General features: G+C 37.4%; 3 protein-coding genes and 1 long non-coding RNA gene across 6 annotated transcripts in view; 1 reads left to right on the forward strand and 3 right to left on the reverse strand.

Moving 5' to 3' along the window:
* LOC122093340 (ubiquitin carboxyl-terminal hydrolase 25-like) overlaps positions 1-26,150 on the reverse strand; it is an 87,690-nt gene that overhangs the window by 25,355 nt on the left and 36,185 nt on the right. The window lies entirely within an intron of this gene.
* On the reverse strand, positions 1,158-1,907 carry LOC122093346. Its single transcript, XR_006144424.1, has 3 exons — positions 1,874-1,907; positions 1,333-1,529; positions 1,158-1,229 (listed from the first exon to the last, which is right to left on the reverse strand). It is a non-coding gene; the product is annotated as an uncharacterized LOC122093346 (long non-coding RNA).
* LOC122093345 (transcription factor bHLH80-like) lies at positions 3,520-6,588 on the forward strand. The gene is made up of 5 exons (XM_042663664.1): positions 3,520-4,183; positions 4,261-4,404; positions 4,495-4,560; positions 4,707-4,775; positions 4,891-6,588. The coding sequence occupies exons 1-5, from the start codon at positions 3,728-3,730 to the stop codon at positions 4,951-4,953; spliced, it is 798 nt and encodes a 265-aa protein (XP_042519598.1). The 5' UTR covers positions 3,520-3,727; the 3' UTR covers positions 4,954-6,588.
* LOC122093341 (transmembrane 9 superfamily member 1) lies at positions 8,106-25,118 on the reverse strand. The gene is made up of 12 exons (XM_042663660.1): positions 24,743-25,118; positions 13,324-13,516; positions 13,126-13,230; positions 12,926-12,943; positions 12,735-12,829; positions 12,492-12,644; positions 12,078-12,212; positions 11,744-11,910; positions 10,327-10,421; positions 9,808-10,181; positions 8,890-9,163; positions 8,106-8,505 (listed from the first exon to the last, which is right to left on the reverse strand). Exons 1-12 carry the CDS (start codon positions 24,827-24,829, stop codon positions 8,438-8,440), a joined length of 1,764 nt encoding a protein of 587 aa, XP_042519594.1. The 5' UTR covers positions 24,830-25,118; the 3' UTR covers positions 8,106-8,437.

Genomic DNA, 26,150 nt, shown 5'->3' on the forward strand with positions numbered 1-26,150 from the left:
TTGCTTTGGTTTCCTTTTATAATTGTTTCCTAGTTTAGGCTAGTTTCTATTCCAGTTAAGTTTCTAATTTCATGTTCCTATTTTCTATATATTGGTTGTAATCGACTGAAGATTTAGAGAGCAATTTGATTATTGAACGAATGTGTGAGTGTGATCTCCTTTTCCCCATCTCTACTCTGATTTCCCCTCCCTTCCCTAAGGTTTCTCCATCACGCATCCAAATTGGTTTGGGCTATGTGTTGATGCAAAAGGGTAAAGTTATTGCATATATATCTCCACAGTTGAAGGACTACGAAAAGAGTTATCCCGCACATGATCTGGAATCGATAGCGGTAATTTTTGCATTAAAGATTTGGTGTCACTATTTGCATCGTGTAAAAAGTGAGATCTATAGTGATCACAAGAGTTTATAATACATTTTCACCCAAAAGGGGCTAAACATGAGGCAGAGAAGATGACTAAAGTTGATGAAGGACTAAGATTGCACCATTTATTATCATCCTAAGAAGGCCAATATAGTGGTTGATGCTTTGAGTAGGAAATCCCAGACCTTATCAGTAGCAGCATTGACGGTGAATGTGTAGTTGATGAAGAAGCTAGAAGAATGGACTTAGAATTATTGATGAATGAGGTGACTATAACTTTGGCTGCACTAGTGATACAACCTTCTTTTATAGAGAAAATTCAAGTTTCTTAACTATCAAATGAAAACTTGCAAAGGATAGTCAGTGATATAAGAGAAAGAAAAAAAAAGGACATGGACTTCAAGTTGACTAAAAATGGAGTCCTCAAATTTCAGGATAGGCTTTGTGTACTAAAGATGAGGGTTTTAAGAAAGGCTAAAACCAGAGAAGGCTTCTAAATTCGATATCACTAACATTCAATGCATTATAAGATTGTATCATTGATGTCTTAAGTTCTGGGAAATCAAAACATTAGACTTACCTTGTCGCAGGGATAGATAACCATGTTTCCCTAGTTCAACCAAAAATTTCAACAAAAGGAAAGAAGCCATAGATGAGAGAGAGAGAGAGAGAGTACTCTTACCTAGATCACTGGCGGTTGTTCAAATTCCAAGTAATGAGCAGTTATGGAATCAGTAGAAGGGTAAAGCGAGAAGAGAATCTTAACCTATATGGATAACAGTTGAAATAAGTCTAGGGACCAATGCTTCTTTTTATGCCCTAAATATAAAGGACAGCCCCTGGTGGTGGAAGAGGTGTTGCGTTCTGCATCACATGACATATAGTTACAGTTTGTATATTTGTAATATAATATCAGAACAGGTGGAGAGAGAGAGAGAGATGTAATGCAAGAACTATGATAATTTACTTGAAAAGTGATATTTTTTGCTATGAAATAAGGGGAATTCACAGCAAACGTTCCCGAATTGAAGGTGCCAAGAGGCTTCCCTGTTGGCCTGATTGTTTCATGTGTGTCTCCTCAATCCCCATTGGACGATGGTTGTATCTACTCCTACTCCTTCTATGGTCATGAAAGATTTCAATGATGGTATATTCACCTTCTCCCTGCAAATTTCATGTGGTGGAATCAAATCCACATCACTTCTTTTAATCCAAAGACAAATAGATGCCAAGAAGGCGAAGGATGCTAAAAAGTACAATTCATCTCACATTGTAACAAAAAACAAATAAAAATTAATATATTATGAATCACAATCATCAATTAAACTTCATCGCATTGGAAGCGTATTGATTTTATCAGACTGGGTAACAAACAATGAAATCTGAATACAGAAAGCTCCCAAAAGCCTCAATGATAAGAACCCCAGTTGGCACAATAAGAGAATAGAAATTAAATCAATAAAATAGTGAAGAATTGAAGACACTCATTTATAAACTCTTGCACCAACCTTGATCATAAAGAGGCTGGACTCTAGGGTCTAGATGAGAGAGACACGAGAGAATGTGGAGAGAGAGAAGCACAGAATTAAAGGTATAATGGAGAAAGATGCGCTTGGTTTAGTTTATTGATATTCCTCCCTTCTAATGGGGAGATGGGAGTGAGACGCAAGGAAGGAGATCCCAAATCAGGAGGACAGGCTGCTACAGAGCGAGAAAGAGAGAGGGGGTAGAAACGTAGGGTGGAGAGAGAGAGAGAGTTGTATCTCGTCCGTAAGATCAGTTAATTTTCTTAGAGTGATTCGTGGAAATCTTCCCCTTGCCCCCACCACGCCCACCTCTCCCCCCCCCTAAAAAAAGAAAGACTATGGACAACCTTCCCCCATCAAGGGATTCACCTATGGACTTCTACTTTAACAAACGTGACATCGTGAACTATCTTTCTCTTTATTTAGAAACTAATAAAATTTATATTTTTACTAAAGTCTTAGGCCCTCAACTCTCTCTATAACAAATAAAAGTTGATTTTTTTTTATAGAAAGAAATAACAATTCTCTATAAAAGTTGAAGAGTAATGGGACCAACATTACTCAAAAAATAAAAATGAAGGAGACAAAAGGCAATATGGAAAAGATTATATTAAATAAGAAAAAGGGTAAATAGTTCAAAAAAGATAAACCACGCGAAGCACAAGTATATGCTAATAGTATATGATATATGATAATAATGATACTCATATCATTTGAAAAAGAAAAGTTAGAAGAAAAAAAAAAACTTTAAATTCATTTTTTAACCCTGTTTTGTAAACATATGTGATAATAGTATCTTATCATTTGAAAAAAGAAAAGTTAGAAGGAAAAAAACCCTTAAATTCATTCTTTAAGCGTGGTTTGTACTTGTTCGAGGTAAATTTTTTTTTTTTTTTGTGGAATTCGAGGTAAAATTTTAACTGTTGAGATATGTTTAAGATATGTTTTGTCATATGGAATCAATAACCCGTAATCTTGTTGAGCACATAAGAATTCTGACTTTATGGCAGGCTAAAAATAAAGCCTACCAAGATGCTTCTCTATGCATTGCAATTGGAGCCGACATTGAACCACTTTTAGGATGGTGCTCTTTCTCTATCACATATGGGCATGGCACAAGTTATTATCTCTCCCAAAATTAAGGAGATTAAAACATTAACCCTGATTTTTTTAAAACTAATGGTCCCTTGCTCCCCATGTGACACCTTTAAATCCCCAATCCTGAAATGGTTTATAAAAGATTAGAGGTCAATGTCTTGGCCAGCTTTAACATTGTAGCCTTTGGGTACGTGTGGGTTGCTAGTATCGAGTCAGTGTTGAGACACCGCATTGTCTACACTCTAAATTTATCAAAAATAAATAAATAAATAATAAATAATAAAAAAAAAAATGATTTCTATGGGAATTGTGGCCTCAATATCCAGACACATGGAAGGCCCATTCCTATAAAATGAGAAATAATTCCTTTAAAAATTATTCTTTATACGTTATCATTGGTCCTTATGCACACAGAGAAATCACTCTTCGCATAGAACACTTTCCTCAAAATAAATAAGACAAAATTTCAAATACTCCTAAAATACTAATCTCATCCACAAAAAAACATTACTAATCTCATGCCCCCATGTGTAGAGGCATCTGATAGGGACACTTCCAAACAAGGCCAGACGGAGGCTAGAGATCAACTTTCTGGAGCTTCTCAATCTTGAAGGAGAAGTGAAAGTGTGAAATACAACACGATTGAAAAGGGCTTCAGGGCTTGCTCCTTCTCTGTTCGGATTTCTGAGACCTTTTGCTGTTTTTGAATAAGAAAGTTACTACCCATCACAGCTGCAGATGCAACAACAGATGGGTATTAGCAGCGGAGGATGTGGTGGCGCCGGTGGCTTTGAACCCACTAGGCTCTCCCGGTTCCGGTCAGCTCCGGCGACTTGGTTCGACTCTCTGTTCCAAGATGACGAGCTTCTTTCACAGACCCAATGTCTCTCTCAAGCTCCTGTAAACAGTTCAACGACACCCAATTTCAGAAACTCTGAAAATTACAGTTCTGCCGAGGCTGACCCCAACTTCTTCCAGACTACCATGGTTGCGCCTGGTCACAGCTCCTTCAGACAGAACAGTTTACCGGCAGAATTTCTTTCTCAACTGAATTCACCTTCAGGTGTTGGCTGCGATGAATTCATGTCAAGCTTTATGGGTAGTCAGGACTTACCTCCGTTGCCTGATATTCCAACTAATAAGCGCGCCAGGGAAAGAAATTCTGAACAGGAGGCAGCTAATTTTGCTCAAGTGGTAACAATCTGAGCTGGATTTTGATGAATCTGTGGCTTATATTGCTTGATTCTGACGGGTTTTGTTGTGGATTGTAGAAAGGAGAACGGAGTGGCAACTTACAAAGTGGGATGTCTGGGTTCTTAGATATAGAGATGGAGAAGCTTTTTGGGGATTCTGTTCCTTGCAGAGTTAGAGCAAAGCGTGGCTGTGCGACCCATCCTCGCAGCATCGCAGAGAGAGTTATATTAGATTGATTAACCTTGCATTTCTAAGCTCCTGATCGTTGAAGTATTTCTGCTTCTTTATATGATAGTTTGTTCCTTGATTAGGTTCGGAGAACTCGAATCAGTGACAGGATAAGGAAGCTTCAGGAACTGGTTCCCAATATGGACAAGGTAAATTTGCTTTCCTCGTTGCATCTGATTAATACTTAGAACATGGGTTTAGAGAAATTTTCAAGTTCACTCAGTGTCTGATTTATAATCCATAGACAATAAACCTTGAATTAGAGGTTCTTTGTAATCACGGTGTTACTTTGCAGCAAACAAATACTGCTGACATGTTAGAGGAAGCGGTTGAGTATATCAAGCACCTACAGAAACAGATTCAGGTATCCCATTGCATAATTCTGCAAAGTGTTAAATGTGATTCATAATTAGATTAAAATTTGCATTGATACTATCAAAAAGCATATTTTGATCCATTGAAAACCCCAAATTTGGCAGGATCTCTCTGAGCATCAGAGGAAATGCAAATGCTCTGGTAGAGAAAAATCAGAAGAGGTATAGAGCAGTGCTTGTCTATCCTTTAGGCCAGATACCAGAGGTTATGATCTGGACTATGATTCCTAGATGACAATGGACTTCAGTCTCCCAAAAGTCCATCTTCATGTCATGGGACTTCCAATCATCTGTATGAAATTCTTCCCCAGTTATAGAAGTTTGTTGGTCCGAAGTTCATGATAACCGAAAAATGCTTATTATAGACTGCTAAGAACTTAATATTCTTAAACCTACAGTTTTAAAATTTCTGGATCTTTATGAATGTAAATATTTTCCATGTATCATCTCTGAATTAACTAACAAGATCATCTTCATTTCAAATATTTGTTTTCATCTTCTCTCTTGTTTATATGGGATTTCTTGTTCATAAAGAAAATAGTAATAACTTGAGCATAGCATGACTTGTCCACGAGTAATTGTTCTTAGTTTGTTGGGTTTTTTTTTCCCCTTCTTTGGGTTTGTGTGTTGTTAAGCTTGTTTATAATTAATTTAGTTGTGCATAAAGTTAAGAGAATAGAGAAGCATGCATGCTGTAATGGCACAATCAAACTAATCTACTGACATTCTTGTCTCAATTCGAGGCAACGGTAAGGTTGCTCCATTTTGACCTGGTGGTCACCAGTTCGAATCAGGAAACAGTCTCTCCGCAAAGCAGAGTTAAGGCTGCATACATAGCTGCCCCTTCCAAGACCCTGCAGTGGCGGGAGTTTGTATTCCTTTTTACATTCTTTTTCTCGATTTAACAAAACCAAAAACTATAAATAAATTATTGAAGTGTGATGGACCCTTACAAGATATTCAAACAAAAGCAATTACATTCTGAGAAATTATATATGTCCAGGCTTTTGGAGTTCCTGCCATAATATTGTAGCATTTGGACGAAACTCATCAGGATACAGAATGTCCCCCCCCCCCCTCTTTTATTTTTTCCTCTTGATGTAATGACAAAGATTCATTCAAATGTGTAGAAGTGAAGAACAGTCTGAACAGGGCCAACATACCAACTTCCTTTCTAAGGATATAGGATCTAGGATCAAAATATACAATGTACTTCTTTCTGACAGTAGGTCCTGATATTGATACCATGAACTATCCAAAGAAGTACTTTTGAACTAAACACAACTAGATGTCACTTTCTCAGTTGGAAGGAAGCCTGATATAGGTAAATCTCAGACTAATGGAATGACAAATGCGCCACAAAGAAAACTACTAAGCCATGGCATTTCCAGGGTCTTGGGGACAGCTATACTGAGGTCAGCCATCTAATAGGAAGAACGAGTTGTCTCTCATTCTTCTGCAGGGTTTGATGCTGGAGGGATCAAGTATGGTTTATGGGGAAGACTCACCGGCTCTTGTTTTGCCAGGAAGTTCTTTAGTTATATTATATACTAGTATCGACTACAAAATGAATTCAGTAGTTTTCTTCTATACCAGTGGATCTAAAAATGGGGATTCATGGTGTTACAAATATGTTATGATGACTGTAAGAGGTAACAGTTCTGATGTGAGGGTATTAGAGGGAAGAAGGACCATCAGTGTTCTTTCAATGGATTTGTAAATTATTGATACTAATTTGATGGAAGAATGTAGTCCTTTTTGCCTTGTTTTATAAATTTGCAAATTAATGAAATTTTATGTCCATAGAGTGCTCCGGGATTGGCCCTGATATCAAATCGTTTTAAGTTTGAATCTGCATCCAGAAGATGCATCTTTGAGGAGGGTTTCCTTCCCTATTGTATACCCAAGATCCTATCTAAGGCTAGTCGATGTGGAATTGAGGAAGGGGGGACTCTTTAAAGTCCATAACATTAGGGTTGTTTTGTGCTCTCTTTTATTCATTCATCAGCCAATTCTCCACAATAGCTGAACAAGGTCTACATGGAGGCCAATTTTTATTTTTTATGTTTTATGTTTTATTTTTTTATGGAAAAAAGAAACTTTTAGTTTACAGCCATGTGGTTATGTTCCTTGACAAAAGTATCAATTTTTTGTTAGGCCTAAGACAAAAAATTAGCAACATCCGAAAATAAAAAAGGGGGAATGGTACTCCATGGTCACAATTTGGTACTATCATCTAGGAGAAGGTTCATAAGATCGGTATAAAGTTCCTTGAGTTACAACAGAAGCTTCCCATCTAGAAATATTATTATCATTATCTTTTGATTAAAAAAATGGATCTTTGGTATACTTTTGGGTAAAGAGTTGAATGTGATCACCTCTTGTCCACTAGATTGTGTAGGGAGGCAATGGAGGATGGCATGGTGAATCCATTGGCGAATGTCAGTTTGGAATATGGGAACACTATTCGGACTAACATCCCCCACACTAATGATATGAATTTGAAATTGGAACCGTTTACCAAAATCAAACTGAATCGTTTACATTAAAATCGTTTATTAAATGATTCGATTTTGATTTTAAAATTGAAATTGTGATTTCATTTTTATTTTAAAGCTTATACCATGGTTTGTCAACCGATTAACATATTACATAGTAAGTTTAAATCATTCAATGTTAAGCTAACATACATTTAAGTTTACATCAAACAATTATTAAAAAAAAATAATAATAATAATAATAACCAATTCAATTCAATGTTAACATTTACATCCATTTCACTAAAAAATTTAAAATTAATTGTTTAGATAAAAACTGCTTATAAATAATTTTAATTTTAATATATAAAATCATTTATTAAATTATTTGATTTTGATTTTACCCAAAAAAATCTTGTATCGAACAGAATCGAACTGTCTACATCAGAACCAAACCGATTAATACCCATGCCCCACAGGCCCAGACACACCCACTGTTTTTGCTTGGGGAACGTAGAGGGGTTGCGTTTCTCCTCCCTTGGAATACATGCCACCATCAATGCCAAAAGTGAAGAAAAAGATTCCAAACCAATAAATCCTATTGGACCAACCTTCCCATTTATGAGAACAAACTTCTGGTCCGAACATGCATGCATCGCAAAGTCTGCGCAATTTATCTTGAAAATGATTCTCGCGCAATTTATCTTCAAAATGATTCTCCAAGCAATTGTACACATTCCCTTTTTTTAGGTGGGGGGTGGAATGATACTCAGATAAGGAAAATTTTGCTATTGCCCAAACTGGAAGGGAATTGGTGGGGAAAAGGGATATTCGAGACCAACGTAATGGCGTAGCCAAATAAAAATTTAAGAAAAAAAATAAATAAAAGTTAATGATTGTAGACTTAATTGTTCTAATTTCTAGAATATGACACAATCCCTGCACTCTTTAATTAAAGAAGGCTTCCTCACTTACAGCCAGAGAAGGGAAAGAAAATGCAAAGCCTTCCCCAAGTCCTGAGACAAAAAGAAACACATCCCTCTGAACCTTGGATTTCCATATGTTTACATCGCTGGAAGTTGACTAGGTGACGGTGCTTCGTCTTTAACATTTGAGTGCCTCAGTGAATAAAACTCTGCAAATCACTAACAGGCCTATTTGTTGTCGAAACATCACTAGTCACATTTTATGTTCCTGTAAATCCTCCTCACAAACAGAGTAGAGCCCAGATAACCAACAGCCCCTGCATTCCAGAACAAGCATTGATGGATCAGAGAAGCAGGCAAAATAGAGAACATGGGAACATCTGATGGGTAGGATCCAAGCAGAACATCGTAATGCACAGAAAAATACTGTGGTTCCTACAAACCACATGCATTAAACAAACATTGATGCACAGAAAAAGAAATAAAAGATGTACAAGGTTGCTCGGGATCCTTGATTTCTCGCTTGACATGTGATGGTTTCATGCTCATGGAGGCTGAAATTTTTAACCTCCCAGAAGTCCTAATAACCATTATTAATGGCCAAATAGAGTAATACTTACAGTATGGTCTAGAAAGGAAAAAGAACCCAGCCAAAAAACTTCACACAAGTGCCAAAATAGAAACATGAAGCATAAACTCACCACAGAGGATTCCCAAACCAAGGCACAACATCAGAGTGTATCCAAAATAGAAACTGGTCTGGAAGAAGCCTGACATCTTAGTCTTAACATAGTAGTAATATATAGAGTAAAGGTACACGTAGACCGCTGTTGATGCAGCAGAGAAGAATGAAGTCCACTGCCAGTGATAGTTCTCAGCATTTAGCAAGAAATATGTCCCCACAATTGTGACACAAACAGTAACAATAATGAGAATCAGGAAGACCAACAACATAAAGCCATACACATAGTACACCTGTGGAAGAAGCAGTAAAGTAGATAATGTTAGGTCTCAACTATTCACAATTTAAATGATGATAAATTTTAACTAGAAGCTAGTACAAGAAAATATATATTCTTGACACATATTATGGAAAAAAGATCCTAGATTTGAAAGTACATCACTTTACAAAGATTGGACAGCTGAAATTACAAGGGAATATGCCAATGACTGGAGAGCTATGTCAACGAAAATGAGAACGAAATTCTCCATATTACCAATCCAGACTTCAGTCAAGAGACACCATCTTGACTGCAGTCCAGAGAAAAATTTGCACTTCTTTTTTCAGTTTCAATAAATTTTTTTTATGATAGACAATACTGGATTATATTAGTCGTTATACCTACGAATTTACCTTTCTGTACCTTTTATGTCTATTACAAAAAAGCTACATAAAATATTTCCAAGAAATATGTATTCACCCAATAATATCATTTCAGAGAAGAATACACATCACAAAAGAATACAAAGTATAAATAGCATATCTCAAATGGGAAAAATAATTTTATGAGGGAGAAATAAAACACATTATACATACATACATACTTGAGTCTTGACAAATGGCTCCAAATATTTTCCTTTATCCAAACCCACCTGAATAAAAATGCAGTAGCATTTACCTTATAATTCCAGAAGGATGTGAAGACAAAGTACATTTCAATGAAGATGCTGCCAAAGGGAAGCAATCCTCCCATCAGAGACACAACTGAAGGTGTGAGATACCATTTCTTCTCAGGAATGGGACGAGGAATGGTCTTGACACGACAAGGATTGTTTGGAGCACCACTCCAATTTCTTCCAACAACTGTACCAAGAAGTGCCAGAGGAAAGGAGATGAAAGCCCAAATGACAAACACAACCACCATTGTCCCAAAGGGAATGGCCGCTAGGGAACCATAGAATATAGCAATTGTGTTAAGGATGAAGCCAATGCCAAAGCACATAAAGGGAAAAAGTGATGCTGTGAGGATCATCGATTTTATCCAGGTTTTACCTGAGAGAAAAAAAGATAAAAAATATTTCTCGACTGCTCAATTTTGAGATAGCAATGAAAATCTTCAAAATAGCATATGCTAGAGCAGAAAGTATTTTTATATCTGACAGAAAAATAGCCAAAAGAATATGGATAAAAAACATACCACCATTGCGTGAATACAATCCACCACTCACATAACCCGATATGAATGATGTAAGAGCATAGCATACTATAAAAGTTGTGACAATTGCTCCTCGTCTGAGCCACATAATAACAAAGAAGAAATAATAAGACAACACTAGTACAATAAAACATAGAAGAAATAATAAGAAGAAACTAGTACAATAATTTAGCATGAATAAGGATCCTATAAAGATACGCTCCACTTTGTCACTTCAACCCTTCCCCACCCTACCCCCAAAAAAGGCACACACAGACGAAACCAACCAAAAAACACAAGGGGACGTGGGGAACAATGACAACACCCTGATCTAACCCAATGACCAATCTGAATCTAGCCAAAGTCTGATTTGCTAAAGCCAAGGTTTGAAAAGTACAGTGTATCCATGCTCAAAACAGTACTGATTCAACTAAAAATAATAATTTTTATAAACAATATGAATTTGCTACAAATATAAGATAAGAGGTACAAGATCATAATCACCCTGTGACAAAGGGAATTATGTAAGATTAAAAAAGAACTACAGTTTTCAGTGTCAATCTTTCATAAAGAATAACAAGGTCTAACCAATCCATGTTTAGCCAGATCATCACTTCTTGATTCAACACCCTCAGCATCCAAGTGAGTGAACAGTTCAGTTGGGAAATTCCACTAAGAAATACTTCAACTTTTCATTTTATTACATGTGATCATAAGACAGTACACAAGCATTATTGTGGTAAAACCCAGCACTGCCCCCAGTCCATTTTGGGAAACATAAAAATGCCTGGGTTCAACTGGTGAAAAAAACCATGCCTGCTCTCAAAGCCAATTGGTTAAAGCAGTTCAATGGTATCTTTATTAATATCAAAGATAATTTACTGGAAAATAAAACCCAAGGGGGTAGCTCAGTCAGCAAGGACCAACACTTCACAATTAAGATGCCATGAGTTCAACTCTCGTTGGGGCCTACCCACCTATCCCCCGCCAAAATGAGTTCAACTCTCTTTGGGGCCTACCCCCCTATCCCCCGCCAAAAGAAAAAAAGGATCAAAGATCTTGTTGGTTATAAAACACCCTGTTTGGGAGACAAGCTTGCTGGGAGATAAACCCATATGGGCCAGGATGGGTCCTCGGGGCTCAGTCTCAACACTGCAAATATACAGTACAGATTCAGACTGCCTCATGTTGTCCAAGGAATCAACCAAAACCAATTCCACACCCTGATTTGATAATTGAAATCCAATCTTAGGACATCAGATACAGCCTTAGATGCTAAAGCCGCCATCTTAAGCAGAGAGAAAAAGAAGAAAAGAAGTAAAATGCACAAAATGAAGACATGAGATTCATAAATAGAATATGAAGTAACCATTGGCGGAAATAAGTGTATATTTTATCAAGGCCAGAAATGACAACGTACCCGACATACAACATTCCAATCATTGCTAAGAGGATGACAAGGAGAACAAGCATCACAAGTTGAGCACCTGTGCCAACGAGAGCAGAAAGTAGAACCAAATTGCGGGAAGGCCGGAAAACATCACCATGGACAAGTTTCCAACCAGACTCCTCACTCACATCCCTTTCCTGGTCATGAAGTATAAGAGGGGGACAATTAATCCTTGGGTTATTGGCACTAAGAGCCCATCTCAAATTGGAAAAAGGGAAGAAAGCAGAAAAAAAAATCCAGTAAATCCAACTAAGAAAGAAAGGAGCTAAAGGGGGAAATCATGACAAAGTTGAGGTAGTGTCACCAAAGACTCCAGATCATCATCTTCCCGAGCATATTTTGCATAGTCATTTCTCAGAGTTCTCATTAAAATCATCGACACCAACCCAGTAAGGAAGATAACCATCATGAAAGAATTGAAAATGGAGAACCAATGAATCTGTGCATAGAGAAGAACAAGATTAAGTTTTCCAACCTAATTTAAATGCAAAGAACATAATAATCAAAATGAGCAATATTTTAGTAGTGTTAATGATATCATCTTGACATAATCTTCAACCGTCAAAGTTAAAATCAGAAACATTTTTCCCCTCAACACCCCCCACTTGCGGCGCAGAGAGAGACTATAAATGCAGCAACTGAACTTTAAATAACTGAAAACTTCCAGTACTGATATCAAATGAGAAAAAGAATAATGAACAAAAGAACCATTATTCACCTGGTGCTCAAAGAAAGGATAGTCCAGATAAATATCAAAACGCCGTCCAAAAGTGACATTTGTAGAAATCCATCTCACAGAATATGTCAAATCCAGCATTTTCCCCACTTCCACAGGTTTAGGGTTGTCCTGAGTGAGATTAACATGAATAATCTGCGAAAGAGAATTTTCAAACAATTAATTCCAGAGTCAGGTCACAACAGATTCAATATATGATGAATAAGAATACTTAAAAGCACATACCTGATCTCCATTGTACTTGACAATAATATTCTTGTGTGTATAAAGCAAATGTTTGTTATCACTGTGTTTGTCAGGATGGAGCTCACCAACAAAACCTGATCATAAATGATACGATTTAAACAGGACCAATGAAATCATTATCAACCATCAGAGAGGACTCGTAAACTGAACAAAGTGAGAAGAGTGCATACCCCACAAAGGCAGATCATCTGGAGTTGAATTTGTCAAGTGGAAGAAGCATAGCATAAGCAGTCCAGCAAAGGAAAATAATAGACAAGTAAAACGGTTCAGCAACCAGGAACACAAACAAAGCCCAAAAAACCTAACATTCAAATGCACTGAACTTAAACATCATGGAGTCGGAGTCTCATTGTTAGAAGATTAACATTACCCATGAAGAATTCAAACCAGTAAGTATTTTCAATTGCATCCTTGAATTGTTTAACCTTTGCTGCATCAAGTTCAAGTTCACATATGGAAGCCTTATCCACATTTTCTGCCAGAACAAATTGCAAGATGACTTTCTACTTTGAGTTCTTCAACCAATATTCATAACAAAATTAACCATAAAACACAGTGTATTACATACTTTGAAACTTGACTTCAATCTGACTGTCGATAAGCTCATTTCCACCAAGCACCTCACCAAGACCACCCCATTTATGGGCAGCTGTGCCAGCAGGCTGGCAAAATGGAAGGCTATGGTAGTTGTATGTTTCTTGTGGATTATTATAGGGTCCAACCTTGTTTACCCAAAGGGTCACTGGATCTTCTGGTTGATACTACAGGCAGAATCCAAAACTTGTCAGAAAAATACATCACAAAGGATTAACAGACTAAAACAAAACTTGATACTCCAAAACAACCATGACATAAAAATAAAAAATAAATAAATAACTAAACCTCTGCATACTGGGCACAGAAAAAAAAAATTAAATGTTGCATTAATGATAAATATAAAAATTCAGATCAGGGTTCACCTACTTAGGCAAGAAGATAAATATAAGAATACAATCTCATTATGACAAAGAAGATAAACTCAATACTTTACATATAAAAGCTAGCAAAACTAACAACGAAAATATGATATAAAGTTAGGAGGAGTCCATCAACAACAACAACAACAACATCCAAAACCTTATCCCAACTTAATGGGGTCGGCTACATGGAGATTCCAAGCAAGAACAAGCAGGATCCATGCAAAAAAGATTGGCAGGTTATGGCTAATTATAATAAGTGCCAGCTGTCAACCTGATGCACCACTACAAATCAGCCACAGGCTTATAATGACAGACTATAATAAAGTACCAGCTGTCTACCTAATGTACTGATGATAAAATGTGATGTTAGGTCATTCAACTAGTAATCCAGGCATGGAAAGTCTACGTTTGTAAGTTATTTTGTAGATCAAAAATCAACATTGTCCAAATATACTATATTAAATAGGATTGAAGCTTCATCAATGAACAACAAATACAAGCCATAGAATATCACCAACAAGCACAGAGTATTTTTTTTTTGTTCTATGAGCAAATGATAAAGGTTTTGGTGAAAATGAAGAAGGAACAGAAGGATTAAGTAAAAGACCACCCAACTAGAAATGAGGGGCAAGTAGCTCTCTATGCACTAAAAAGTCCGAGAAATGAAATGAAAGTAAGAGGAAAGAGGCACAGCCCAGTAAGTCAGAAGAATCTTAGCTAAATGGGGTCGGCTACGTGGATCCTTGCCTCCCAATAGGCTCTATCCGAGGTCATATTTGGCACAAGACCTAGACTATGCATGTCATTCCTCACTACTTCTCCTATAGTCATTTAAGGTCTACCCTTAGCTCTCTTAACTCCTTCAGTTGGGATCAAACCACTTCTCTTTACTAGGGCGTCCTCAATCCTTCGTTGAACATGGCCATACCACCTCAAACGACTTTTTCGGAGCTTGTCATTGATCATTGCAACTCCCAAATCTATTCTAATACAATCATTCCTAGTTTTGCCGCACATCCATCTTAACATCATCATTTCCCCAAAGATAGTGTACGATAATACAAAATGCAATATGATGCAGCATTGAAGACATAAACAAGGAGCCATAAGAGAATTTTCGGCCAGGTTGCTTAGAGCAGCCCACGATTTTGATTAGATGGGTTTTTTTATTTGGGTTGGTTGATTGTTTGGTTTGATTCAGTTTGTTGTTTCAATTTAAGTGTATTAGTTGTTCTTAGATGACAAGTGACTTAAAGTCCTTAGTTTCCTTTTTCAAGTAGTTTCTAATTGCAGATTTGGTAATGATTGTTTTAGGAGCACAATTGAGGTTTCCTTCTATGGAACCTTCTATTTTGTAATTCCCTCCCCCATCACATATTATAAATAAAGCATAGGAGGGACTCTAGCCTCCCACAATTTTACAAACAAACATCAATGGCTACTATTGTTGTCTTCTCTGTTGAGAATGGGCCTTGTGTCTGATCGAGACTGTGGAGCTGGTGTATGATATAGCTGACTCTCTGCAGTGTGAAGCCCAAGAAGTCCTCTTCCTTTGCTTATCTTCTTCTTCTTCTCTCAGTTACTCAAGGATCTACTACTGCTGCAACTTCCTACAGGTATTAAATTCAGTTTCCTCTCACTTCTACCCAGAATTTCCTAAGTTACTCCTGCACTAATCCATAACTCCCTAGAACAAATGATGCAGATTAATTACCAAAATAGACTTGTTTTATTAGGAATAAGCCTAGGGTTGGGTTCCATACACGTTAGGCCTTTGATCCCATGTATTTTGAGTGTAATGGACCACTTTTATGGGTCTAAAAGGGGGGCTCTAAGATTGAGTACGGGATTACTAGTTAGTTTCCATTTTAGTTGAGCTTGATTTGAGTTATATTTTTTCCTTAGGAATCAAGTTATTAATTGAGTCAAGTCATTAGTAGTTAGCTTCCTTTTCAACTAGTTTCTAATTTCAGTTTTTAGTAACTATTGTATTAGGAAAATATTTGGTTTCCTTTTTGAGGAACCTTCTATTTTGTAATTCCCTCCCCCATTAACATTATAAATAAAGATGAGGAGGCTCCTAAAAGCCTAGAATGATTTTGATAAAAAAAAAAATAATGGTTATTGCTACTGTCTTCTTCACGAAGAGTTGTCTTGTGTTTGATCAAGGCTGAAGGAATTAGTGTTTGATCCAACTGACTCTTTGCGGCGTGAAGTCCAAGAGGTCTCTTCAACTATTCTTTCTTTCTTTTCAAAGTTAATTGCAAGGTTCTTCAAACCAGGTAAGGGATATGAACTGCTTTTGATTTCTGGTTCTGGAAATCTCCAAATTTCTTCCTACTGCCCCTACTATGTTATGGAAGATCCAACCAGCCGATGGCCCTCCCCTTTTGATTGATTATTGGGTTTATTAAGAGGGAGGCTCGATCTTAATTGGGGATCAATCAGACCAGGGGATTTTGAGTTATGAAGTTTCTCTCAATTCTGGACGAATGCTAAGTCTGTCCAGATCTGAATTCTGTTTCTGTTTTGCCTTGCTGAAATCTATTGTCTACTTAATATCCCAGTTCTGCTACTATTTAGTCCTACAACCGGTGATAACTGATTTCTGCAATTCTGAGTTCTGAGTTCACTGTGTTGCTGTTTTGTGGAATCAATTCTGGTTTTACCTAATCTGTGATGAAGTTAGTTGCTGCCCTTGTTTCTGAACGGACTGATTCACCTAATAGTAATTTGAAATTATCATATGTTATTTAATATTCTACTGTTGAGGTTTTCTTGAAGCTGTTGGGATCGACTGCAAGGTTTTAGAACCTGCTGTCCAGATTTGTTAGTATACTGCTGTTGGGTTACTTGGTGGATTTTGGTTGTTCTTGGTTTAAAAGTTCCTGCAGTATTGGGTCTGGTTTGGTGGTCCAATCCATTCCTACATTAGCAAACTAGCAATCATCTAGGGCTGAGATTTTGATCGAACCATCCACCCATCTAGGATCACATTCGATCCAAATTTCAGGTCATTCTGACCTATGGTTGGTGAGATATAAGAAATAACCATACTTTTGTCTGGTAGTTATTTCTGCTCTGTTTTCAAACCTGAAACAGAGATCGATAGATTGGACTGCATACCCCTGTTTTATATGATGTTTAGTCATGTTTTATAAATTATCCTTAGTCCTATTTCAGTATCCAAGTTACCCCATTCATCTAGTTCTATTCTGGTCTCAGAAATCCTTACTTCTGGAATCGGTAGACTTGTTTTCCAGATCTGATAACTTCTTTTATTCTGATCTGCTTTGTATTTCTGCTATGCCTTGATTATTGGTTGTTCATTGAGAAGTATCCTGCAGTTTGAGGACTTGGTGTGACTTGCCAACCTAATTCTACATTAAGTGGTATCAGAGCATGGCAAAGAATAACCTACCTAGGGTTCCAATCCCTCCTACTGATATGTTGGCTGCAATGATAGAGATGTAACAGAAGTTGACAGCAAAACAAAAGGCTGCTGTTCGTGGAACTCAACACCAACAGCCTACTCATGGTACTCATGCCATTTGAGCATGATGATCCAATGCACTCTGCAGCCCCCATTGGTTTTAGGAGACCTAATCCTCATCTGAGAGGACCACAAAAGATTCCTGTAGTACCACCCACTTTTGAAGATCATATGAAAAACTACTATGACAGTGATCGTCCCACATACAATAGGTACTCGGGAGACTCACAGAAAGTCAAGCTTAATCTCAAGGAGTACGATGGTAGGCATGATTCCCAAGTGTTTATGACTGGTTGGGAGCTTTGGACAATTACTTTGACTATTATCACCTATTTGAGGAATGGAAGATGAATTTAACTTGTGCTAAGCTAATTGAGGCTGCCCGTGATTGGTGAATAACCCACGAGCGATAACTTGAAGAACATGGTAGAGCCTACTACATTGAAAAAGATGACGCAAGAATTTTCAGACAAGTACTTGCCACTTAACTTCAAAGCCCGTACACAAGATCAGCTGAATTCTCTTCTTCAGGGAAATATGACCGTCATAGAGTACATGAACAAATTTGATGCACTTTCTTCTCGTACCGGCATTAGAGAGACTGAAAGGCAACCACTATCCAGATTTTGACTGGTATTGCGGGCTGAAATTAAATGGGGAAATGGTGTTGCTGATGTGTACACAGTGAGAAATTGCTTTGACAAGGCTCTTCGAGCAAAGGAATTGATAGCACCAACAAGTAGAAGGTTTGGTTATCAAGTTGGAGAGGTCAACCAAAAAATTCCAACCACTAAACGTAAAACTGCAGCGCCTCCACGAGCCATAGTTCCTCAACGAACTGACTATAAGGGGAAGGCACCTATGACAAGCAACAACAGTGTTCAATGTTTCCATTGCCAAGAGGTTGGATGTCTACATCGACAGAAAGTTAATGTCGCTACTGAAATTGAAGAACCTACTAGAGATACTGACCCCGATCTCTTTCCCTACTGCTTTGATGAGAATAATGATTGTGGGGATGACTATGATCCGGAAGATGTTAATGATGACAGCACCTATGGAATTCACATCGTCATTCGCATTTTGGTGGCTGAAACCAAATGAGAGGATTGGCGACGTAACTATATCTTTTACAGCCGTATGAAATCCAAAGATAACTTGCCAAGTGATAGTTGACAAGGGTAGTTGTGTCAATGTCACTTCGGAGGCATTTGTGAAGAAAGCCAACTTAAAGCCTGAGCAACTCCTTAACCTTATAAAGTATCATTGCTAAACGAAAACACCTTAGAAGTAAACAAATAGTGCTCCATTCATTTGAAGTTTTATGGGTATGAGGAAACGTATGGTGTGACGTGACTCCAATGAGGCTCACAGATGTGTTATTTGGTCAACCGTGGATGTATGATAATGATATTATGGTTGGAGGTAAGAAGAATCTATGTTCATTTGAATGGAAGGGTGTTCCTACTGTTTTCCATCTGATAAATGTACCCGCTGAAATGCGGCGACAAAAGGCTCTAAGGATAAATCAAAAGAGCACTGAGACTGAGAAGAAATTGGTTATGCCTATGAATAAGTTGTTGGCTATCCCACATAAGAAGTTCATACATACAAGTTAGAAAACATGAATGATTATGGCTCTTGTTAGTTGGGAAGTCACTCCCTAACCCGAGTTAACCCATGGTAAGCCTATTAAGGAGCTATTAGCTAATTTTTTTTATTTGATTCCTGATGAGCTTCTAGATGAGTTGCCTCCCATGCGTGACATACAACACACAATTGATTTGGCACTATAGTTGTCACGGCGCCAAGGCGAACCAAGGTGGTGGAGGGTTGTCTAAGCGCTAAGGCGAGAAGGCGCACGCCTTGAGGCGAACAAGGCAACCAATTGTTATATTTTATTTTCCTTATTTTCTAACATTATTTAGTAAGCTATATATACCTTGTATCATAAAAAATCAAGATTAAGCAACATCAAGTCATTAAAAATCAACATTTAGCCATATTAAATCATAAAAAATTAACATTAAGTCATGTTAAGTTATAAAAAAAAAAAATTTAGAGAAATGCTCCGGTTTTATAATAAGTTTAACTGGTCAAATGATATTATTTTTACATGAGACTTTTTGTATCAGTTTTAATATAAAACCAGCTTTCCAACAAGTCCAAGATTACTTAAATCTAAGTTGTAATGACAAAGTTATGCTCCGGTCAAACTTATTTTTAAGTGTGCGAATGCTGTTAAAATCGCCTGAATGAAAATAATTTTATGGATATCAAAACAAAAAATTATTTTACCGGACTTTTGGTTTTAACAATGTTTTAACATGATAGAATTTATAAAATTTTCATAATTGAGAAAAACTTCAGCACTTAAAAGTTGAAAATTGCCCCTATAACCAAAATCCAGTTTTTCTTCTTGAACTGGGCGATTGACTTTTTATCCTTTTAGAATTTGATTTTTAAACTATTTTTATTAGATTCAAATAGGGGGTATTTGTTTATTTATGAATAATATCTTAAGTAAATGAAATCATTTACTTAAATGATATTTGGCATAAATAAGTACCAAAAACACAAGGCGGCATGCAGTGCAATAAGGCGACTGTCGCCTAAGCCCCAGGCAAACCGCCTGGATGCCTAGTCGTCGCCTAGGTGATGCCTTGACAACTATGTTTGGTACCCACTTCGGTTTTACCGAATCTTCCCTCCTATAGATTTAGTCCTACGGAGCATGCCGAGATGAAACGACAACTGGATGGACTATTACAAAAGGACTCATTGAGGAAATTTTTAGTCCTTGTCCAATACCAGCTTTACTTACGCCGGAGAAGGATGGTTCATGGCATACGTGTGTGGATTGCTATCAATAAAATAACCGTCCAATAGAGATTTCCTATGCCACAACTTTATAATATGTTAGATATGTTGATCTAAGTTTTCTCCAAATTGGACCTTGGGAGCGACTACCATCAGATTCTTATTCAGCCTGGAGACGAATGAAAGACCGCCTTCAAGACCAAGGATGGGTTGTATGAGTGGACAGTCATGCCTTTCGATCTGACGAATACACCAAGCACTTTCATGCATGTGACACGAGTACATCATCCTTTTATTGGTGGTTTCTTGGTTGTTTACACTGATAATATTTTGATTTATAGTAAAAACCAAGAAGAAAAAATTGACCACTTAAGATAAGTCTTGAGAGTACTTCACATAAAGAAGCTTTACATAAATCTCAAAAAGTGTTCGTTCATGTTGCCCAAGGTTGTATTCCTTGGATTTATTGTCTCCTCCAAAGGTGTTGAAGCTAATCCGAAGAAGATCAAGAGCATCACCAATTGGCCTGTATCAAAGACATTGTCTATAGTTTCCATGGTTTGGCTTCCTTCTACAGGAGGTTCATTCGGAACTTTAGCGCAGTTATGACATCCATTATCGAATGTATGAAGGCAAGTAAAGGGAAGTTTGCATGGGCACCTACGACGACCAAGGCTTTTCTTCTTGCCAAGAAGAAGATGACAGAGGCACCAATACTATGCCTACCAGACTTTGACCGTGTTTTTGAGGTAGCTACAAATTCTTCACATGTTGGTCTGGGAGGAGCGTTGATGCAAGAAGGACACCCTATCACTTTCTATAGCGAGAAACTTAATGAAACCACGAAGCGCTATTCGATATATGATCTTGAGTTGTATGCAATCGTCCAAGATGCTATTCCATTGGAAACATTACCTCATCGGTAAGGAGTTTATTTTATAAACAGATCATGAGGCTTTGAAACAACTTCATTCACAAAAGTCGATTAGCAACCAGCAAACCAAGTGGGTAGCTTACTTGCAAGAGTTCATGTTCGCCATGAAGTACAAGGCCGGAAAGGAGAACACAGTGGCTGATGCACTAAACCAAAAAATGCCCACTTATTCTGGTCTCAGAAATCCTAACTTCTAGAATCAGTAGACTTTTTTCCAGATCTGATCTATTCTTTTATTCTGATCTGCTTTGTATTGCTGTTATACCTTGATTATTGGTTGTTCTTTGAGAAGTATCCAGCAGTTTGAGGACTTGGTGTAACTTGTCAACCTAGTTCTACATTATAGTCTCAACACAGAAATCACCAATCCTCCTCCCCCTCCCCCTCCCCCACCCCCCCAAAAAAAAAGGCCCCAATAGAAACAACCTATAAAGAGCACAATCCTCTTTAGATGAAAAGTCAACCCTAAACAGCACCACTAACCTGAAACCACACAAGCATATAAAGAAATGGTTTACATGGTTGGGGACGACTCATCATAGTAAATCAATCCCTTTAGTTTAGTTACCTTTACAATGTCATGACACATTAGTAGAAATTTCTTAGCCAACCAATATATATCATTGGTGACAACTGCAGGAACAGAGAAATTGTCGATTAATAATATGAAGTGTCCAGGTGACATAAGATTTAGCAACCAACAAATTATGTCCCTCTTTCATAGGATGGAAACTCCAATCTCTGAAATCCAAAACTTATCAGCATTTTCATAGTAACATTTTAAACAAAGTTTTAAGCTGACACATTTTTCCTTTTTTTTTTTTTCAGATATTAAATACATACTATTTACATGGTTTTCATGTAAACCAGCTGTACCCCAAGTACACTTTTTTTTATAAAGAACAACTCAGCCTTTTTCCAAGTACACTCTTTTTATGTTTGACGTATACATTGGACAACCTATATGAACATGTAAGCATTCGCCAGTTCAAGCACCTGCATCAGCTTCACATAGTGCTCTTCCTACTAGTCTTCCCAGGTTAGACAAGCAACGGTATATCCAAGCATCATCAGATTCAATAAGCTTATAAACATGCCACGTTAAAAACATAGGATGTTCAGTTTGAACATGCTTATTCGAGAAAGAAAAATAAAATCATGATAAGCATTTGACTAGAACTCCAAAGTGAATCCTCAATGATTATTGCCAACAAAGTATCCAACCATGAAATACCAATCATAAAATGAAACCATTATAGTATGACAACCAAAATGCTCTCGATGATGTACATCCTTCTTCAGCCTATAATAAAACTTTGATAGCTCACAGACGTTAAAAATGTAGTCTTCAAGTCGTGTAGCTTCCTCTTCGAAGAACTGTGGTGGATTCAAATTTCATCTTCATGAACACCATCACTCGTGAATCGAGTGCTCATGGAATCCTCTACAATATCTTGTTTTTCTACTTCAGGGAGGAACACCTATGATTTTTTCCCCTCTTTCAGCTCATCTTATGGCTAGATGGAGGGTGCCACTTCAACCGACTTTAAAGAGCTATCACGTTGCAACCCTTTCAAAACAATAGTATCGATATCGATGAGAGGACTTTAACGTACATAAATTTACTTCAAGATCAAGAATACATTACCGAGCTTCCAACCATTGTCGACCAACTTTGACGAAGTATTCAAAGAATCAGACACCTCACAATAAGCACCATCAAAATACGGAGAAATTGAAAACGAAACATCTTCTTCAGATTCAATGATGATTTTATTGGTCTTTGATAAAATCTTCAACACTGACCGTGAGATATAAGTTTCCCTTTACCATTGATCTATGAATAACTAGTAGTTTTTCTGTTGGATAAACGAAATCTAGTATCGAAAACATAAGTATCCATGGCTATTAGGAAGATAAGCAATAACCTCAAATCCAGAGGTTAATTGTACTCTGGAAACTTTACGTAATGCAGAGTTTGGTTTTTTGGGGGATGTTAGTGAAAAAGTTAATAGACAAATCACGTTCACTATCACTCTATAGAACCACACAAGGGTTCTTATCGGATACCAAATGATTAAAGGATACACCCAGTACATGAGGCTCCAACCACTGCAGGGTCTAGGGAGGGTCATAATATATGCAGCCTTACCCCCACTTCATAGAGAGCCTATTTTCCTGACTCAAACCCGTGACCACTCAGCTTGAATACCTAATGATGCGATCTAAAAATCCAAATTATGGATCTCAAATGCAAGCAGGCCCAATGATCAAATTTGTAGGAAAAGGTAGTAACTGCATTGTTAAGGGAAGATATCAGAATGATAGAAGGGGAGAGAAAAGAGAAAAGAGATGAGCTCAAAATTTTTTAAAGGAAGGAGATAACAAAAGAGAGAATAAGAAATAGGGTATCGAATATGGAATACCAATCCCATATGCACTGCTCAGCAAGATCAAAACTCTTTGAAGAAAAAAACTAATATATTCTTCATTCAAATCATCTCTAATTGATAGGGGTGTATTACATATGTAAAGACCTAAATGAATTCATAAAAGGATCCATAATTACACTCACACACTCAATAAAGTAAATAAACTCAAAACAAAACTCTAACTAGCTATTAATCTAATCTAACTCGAACATTCAACTTAACTTCTATCAGTGTACTAACTTTATCCCCACTTTACGGGCTTATAAATTAAGTCCACTACACTGAAACCCAAAAAAAAAAAAAAAAAAAAGCCCCAACCTATAAAATACCTACCCAAAAGTCAATTTCATCCCAGTGGCCTGCCACCAGCACCTTATGGATGTCACAAGCTCACCCAAAGGCCTCCATATCGGATTAATGAGCAGATTGTGAAGCATAGGACTTAAAAAGTTATAATCTTGCTCCTCATTTGCAGTCCAAGCTTAGAATTTTTTAAACTTCACTTAAAAAGGGATTAACAACCCAAGAGTAAGAGAGTAACATATAGTTTAAAACTGAAAGCAAAGACAAATAAATTGCATCAAACCCAGCTAACCCGTATACAACTCACACTAAAAGTTTATTTTTCCCCCTTTTCTCTGAAGCAAAACTGAATTAGATTCGCCCAGAAAGAGGTACTCAGTTCAAAGCAACAGAATAAGCCATAAAAGATTCCCTAAGAGCTACAAAAGACTCCTTTCAGATAAGCAGCATGAAATTCAGACGAGGATCTGCAGTTAATCCACAAAGTGAATCCAATCCCAGTCTAACTCAAGCAGATGATGGAACCTACAATGGATTCACAACGAAGATCCCACCCTAAGAAGTAATAGATAAATTCTTCCTTCCCAATCAGAGATCCAAAGCTAAAAAAGAAAGAAAACAAACATCTTTCAGATCTAAGCACAACACAGATAGTCTCCATTCCCTAAACAAACAATTCCACTTAAATGAATTCCCAAAGTGAGACCTGAATAGAAGTTATAGAACCAACAAACGCAAAGACCCGAATCAGAAGCTCCAAACACCATTAGTGTCCCAAACCCATGAAGCTGCAATTTTGAACAAACTCCAGGAAACCCACTCAAGATCGTTCGTACCCAGTCACACAAAACAGGAATGCCCAGAAAGTAACAAAAATGGCACAAATCAACCCTTCGCACACAGATGACTCCAGATCTAATGTAATGGAAACCCGGTTGCAGAAATCTCAAATCAGACCAAAAAATCGACGACCCATGAAGCGAATTGCCTTAGAGAGTCAGCTAATTAGGGTTAAAGATTGGAGTTGGGTTCAAGCGTTACATTACCTTGTGATCAGACTCAGAAGCAAAAGCAGGAGAGACCACGAGAAGGAAAGCGAATAAGAGAGAGAAGGATCGGACGGTGGAAAACATCGCTGTAGCTGTCCGATCTGAACAGTGCAAAGGCCCTCTTTCTTTCTTCTGCTTCGTTTTCTCTCCCGTTAGTTCTTCCTTTCGTTCTTCCGCGTTGGGATGACTCCTGAAGTCTCAAGCGCGCGAACAGGGAGAGAGAGCCTGATCTAACTCGCTCTTAATTAGATTTACGAAAGGAACGGCTCCTGTGAGCATGAGCGTATCAGAGAATGAATTACTGGTTATGAAATGACGAAAATGGAGACTTATGATGTGGGTTTTGGTCTACGACAATTTTCATCCAGACTTGGTGATTTGCATAGTTAGACAGTTAGACTAGTTTATAGTCTTTGCTCGGCAAATGATTGGATTTGGGCTAAATAATTTTCCTTGTTTGAGGCCCAGGCCCAGTCCAAGTCCAAGCCCAAGCCCAAGCCCAAGCCCAAGCCCAGACTCCTTAATCATCGTTAATATATGGCTGTAAAGTTGATTTGTAGGATTGTGCAATCTTTGAGACCCATTTTCATTAATATAGGATTAGGATAAAGTTAGCCTAGAAGGGCCAAATGTTCTGGTTGTCAGTTGAAGAAGCAAGCTTAAATTGGAGTATGGGCACTTCAATTTTCATTTTGGAGTTAGAGTAATTTTTATTTATGAAATGGAAAATGAGAGATGTGAGTTATATGATTTGCCCATATCTATTCTACTTTGTTTTGGATTACCAACTCAATATGTTCTAAAATTTAAGTCACACATGAACTTGATGGGGTCAGTATATGTGCTTCCATGTTATTCGGGTTGAATTACGAAGCCTATTCAGACACGGATTAGGATTTTTTTTTTTTTTTTTTTTTTTGTTAACCAAGATGTCTGGGCCAGCTTACGCATACCTCGACTAATCCTTGGGGAGACTAGCACAGCAATCCACCACCACGGTCTCCACTTAAATCTCAGATGCACAAATGGGGGAATCGAACCTGGAACCATGTGTCTATCCATACAATCCCCAATTCGCCCTAACCATATGGGCAACCCACGGATGGATAGACATGGATTAGGATAAGCTAAATGAAACTTATAAGAATGACCGCAAATCATCATCTAAGAAAACAGGGGTTACATTTCTGATTGATGTTGAAAATAATCAGGTCAGTGATGTGTCATCCATTGCAAAGGTTTTTCCTTTACATTTTCATTCTAATATATTTCACATTATATCCATTTGATCCAACTTTTATTGAGAGTTTATTTCATCATATGATTACTCATAATGATAAGGGAGAAAAAACCCTGTCAGATTGGTGTTGCCTACGCCCAAACATTGGCGGATAAGGAAAGACAA

The sequence above is a fragment of the Macadamia integrifolia genome, chromosome 11 (assembly GCF_013358625.1).
Source record: "Macadamia integrifolia cultivar HAES 741 chromosome 11, SCU_Mint_v3, whole genome shotgun sequence".
NCBI lineage: Eukaryota > Viridiplantae > Streptophyta > Magnoliopsida > Proteales > Proteaceae > Macadamia > Macadamia integrifolia.

Coding starts and splice junctions, on each gene's coding strand:
- LOC122093341 (XM_042663660.1), bottom strand. CDS start 24,829: ATGTTTTCCACCGTCCGATCCTTCTCTCTCTTATTCGCTTTCCTTCTC. Junction 13,231..13,323: donor GATTGAAGTCAAGTTTCAAA/GTATGTAATACA, acceptor TTGTTCTGGCAG/AAAATGTGGATAAGGCTTCC. Junction 12,645..12,734: donor TCAAGTACAATGGAGATCAG/GTATGTGCTTTT, acceptor TCTCTTTCGCAG/ATTATTCATGTTAATCTCAC.
- LOC122093345 (XM_042663664.1), top strand. CDS start 3,728: ATGCAACAACAGATGGGTATTAGCAGCGGAGGATGTGGTGGCGCCGGT. Junction 4,405..4,494: donor CTCGCAGCATCGCAGAGAGA/GTTATATTAGAT, acceptor TTCCTTGATTAG/GTTCGGAGAACTCGAATCAG. Junction 4,776..4,890: donor ACCTACAGAAACAGATTCAG/GTATCCCATTGC, acceptor CAAATTTGGCAG/GATCTCTCTGAGCATCAGAG.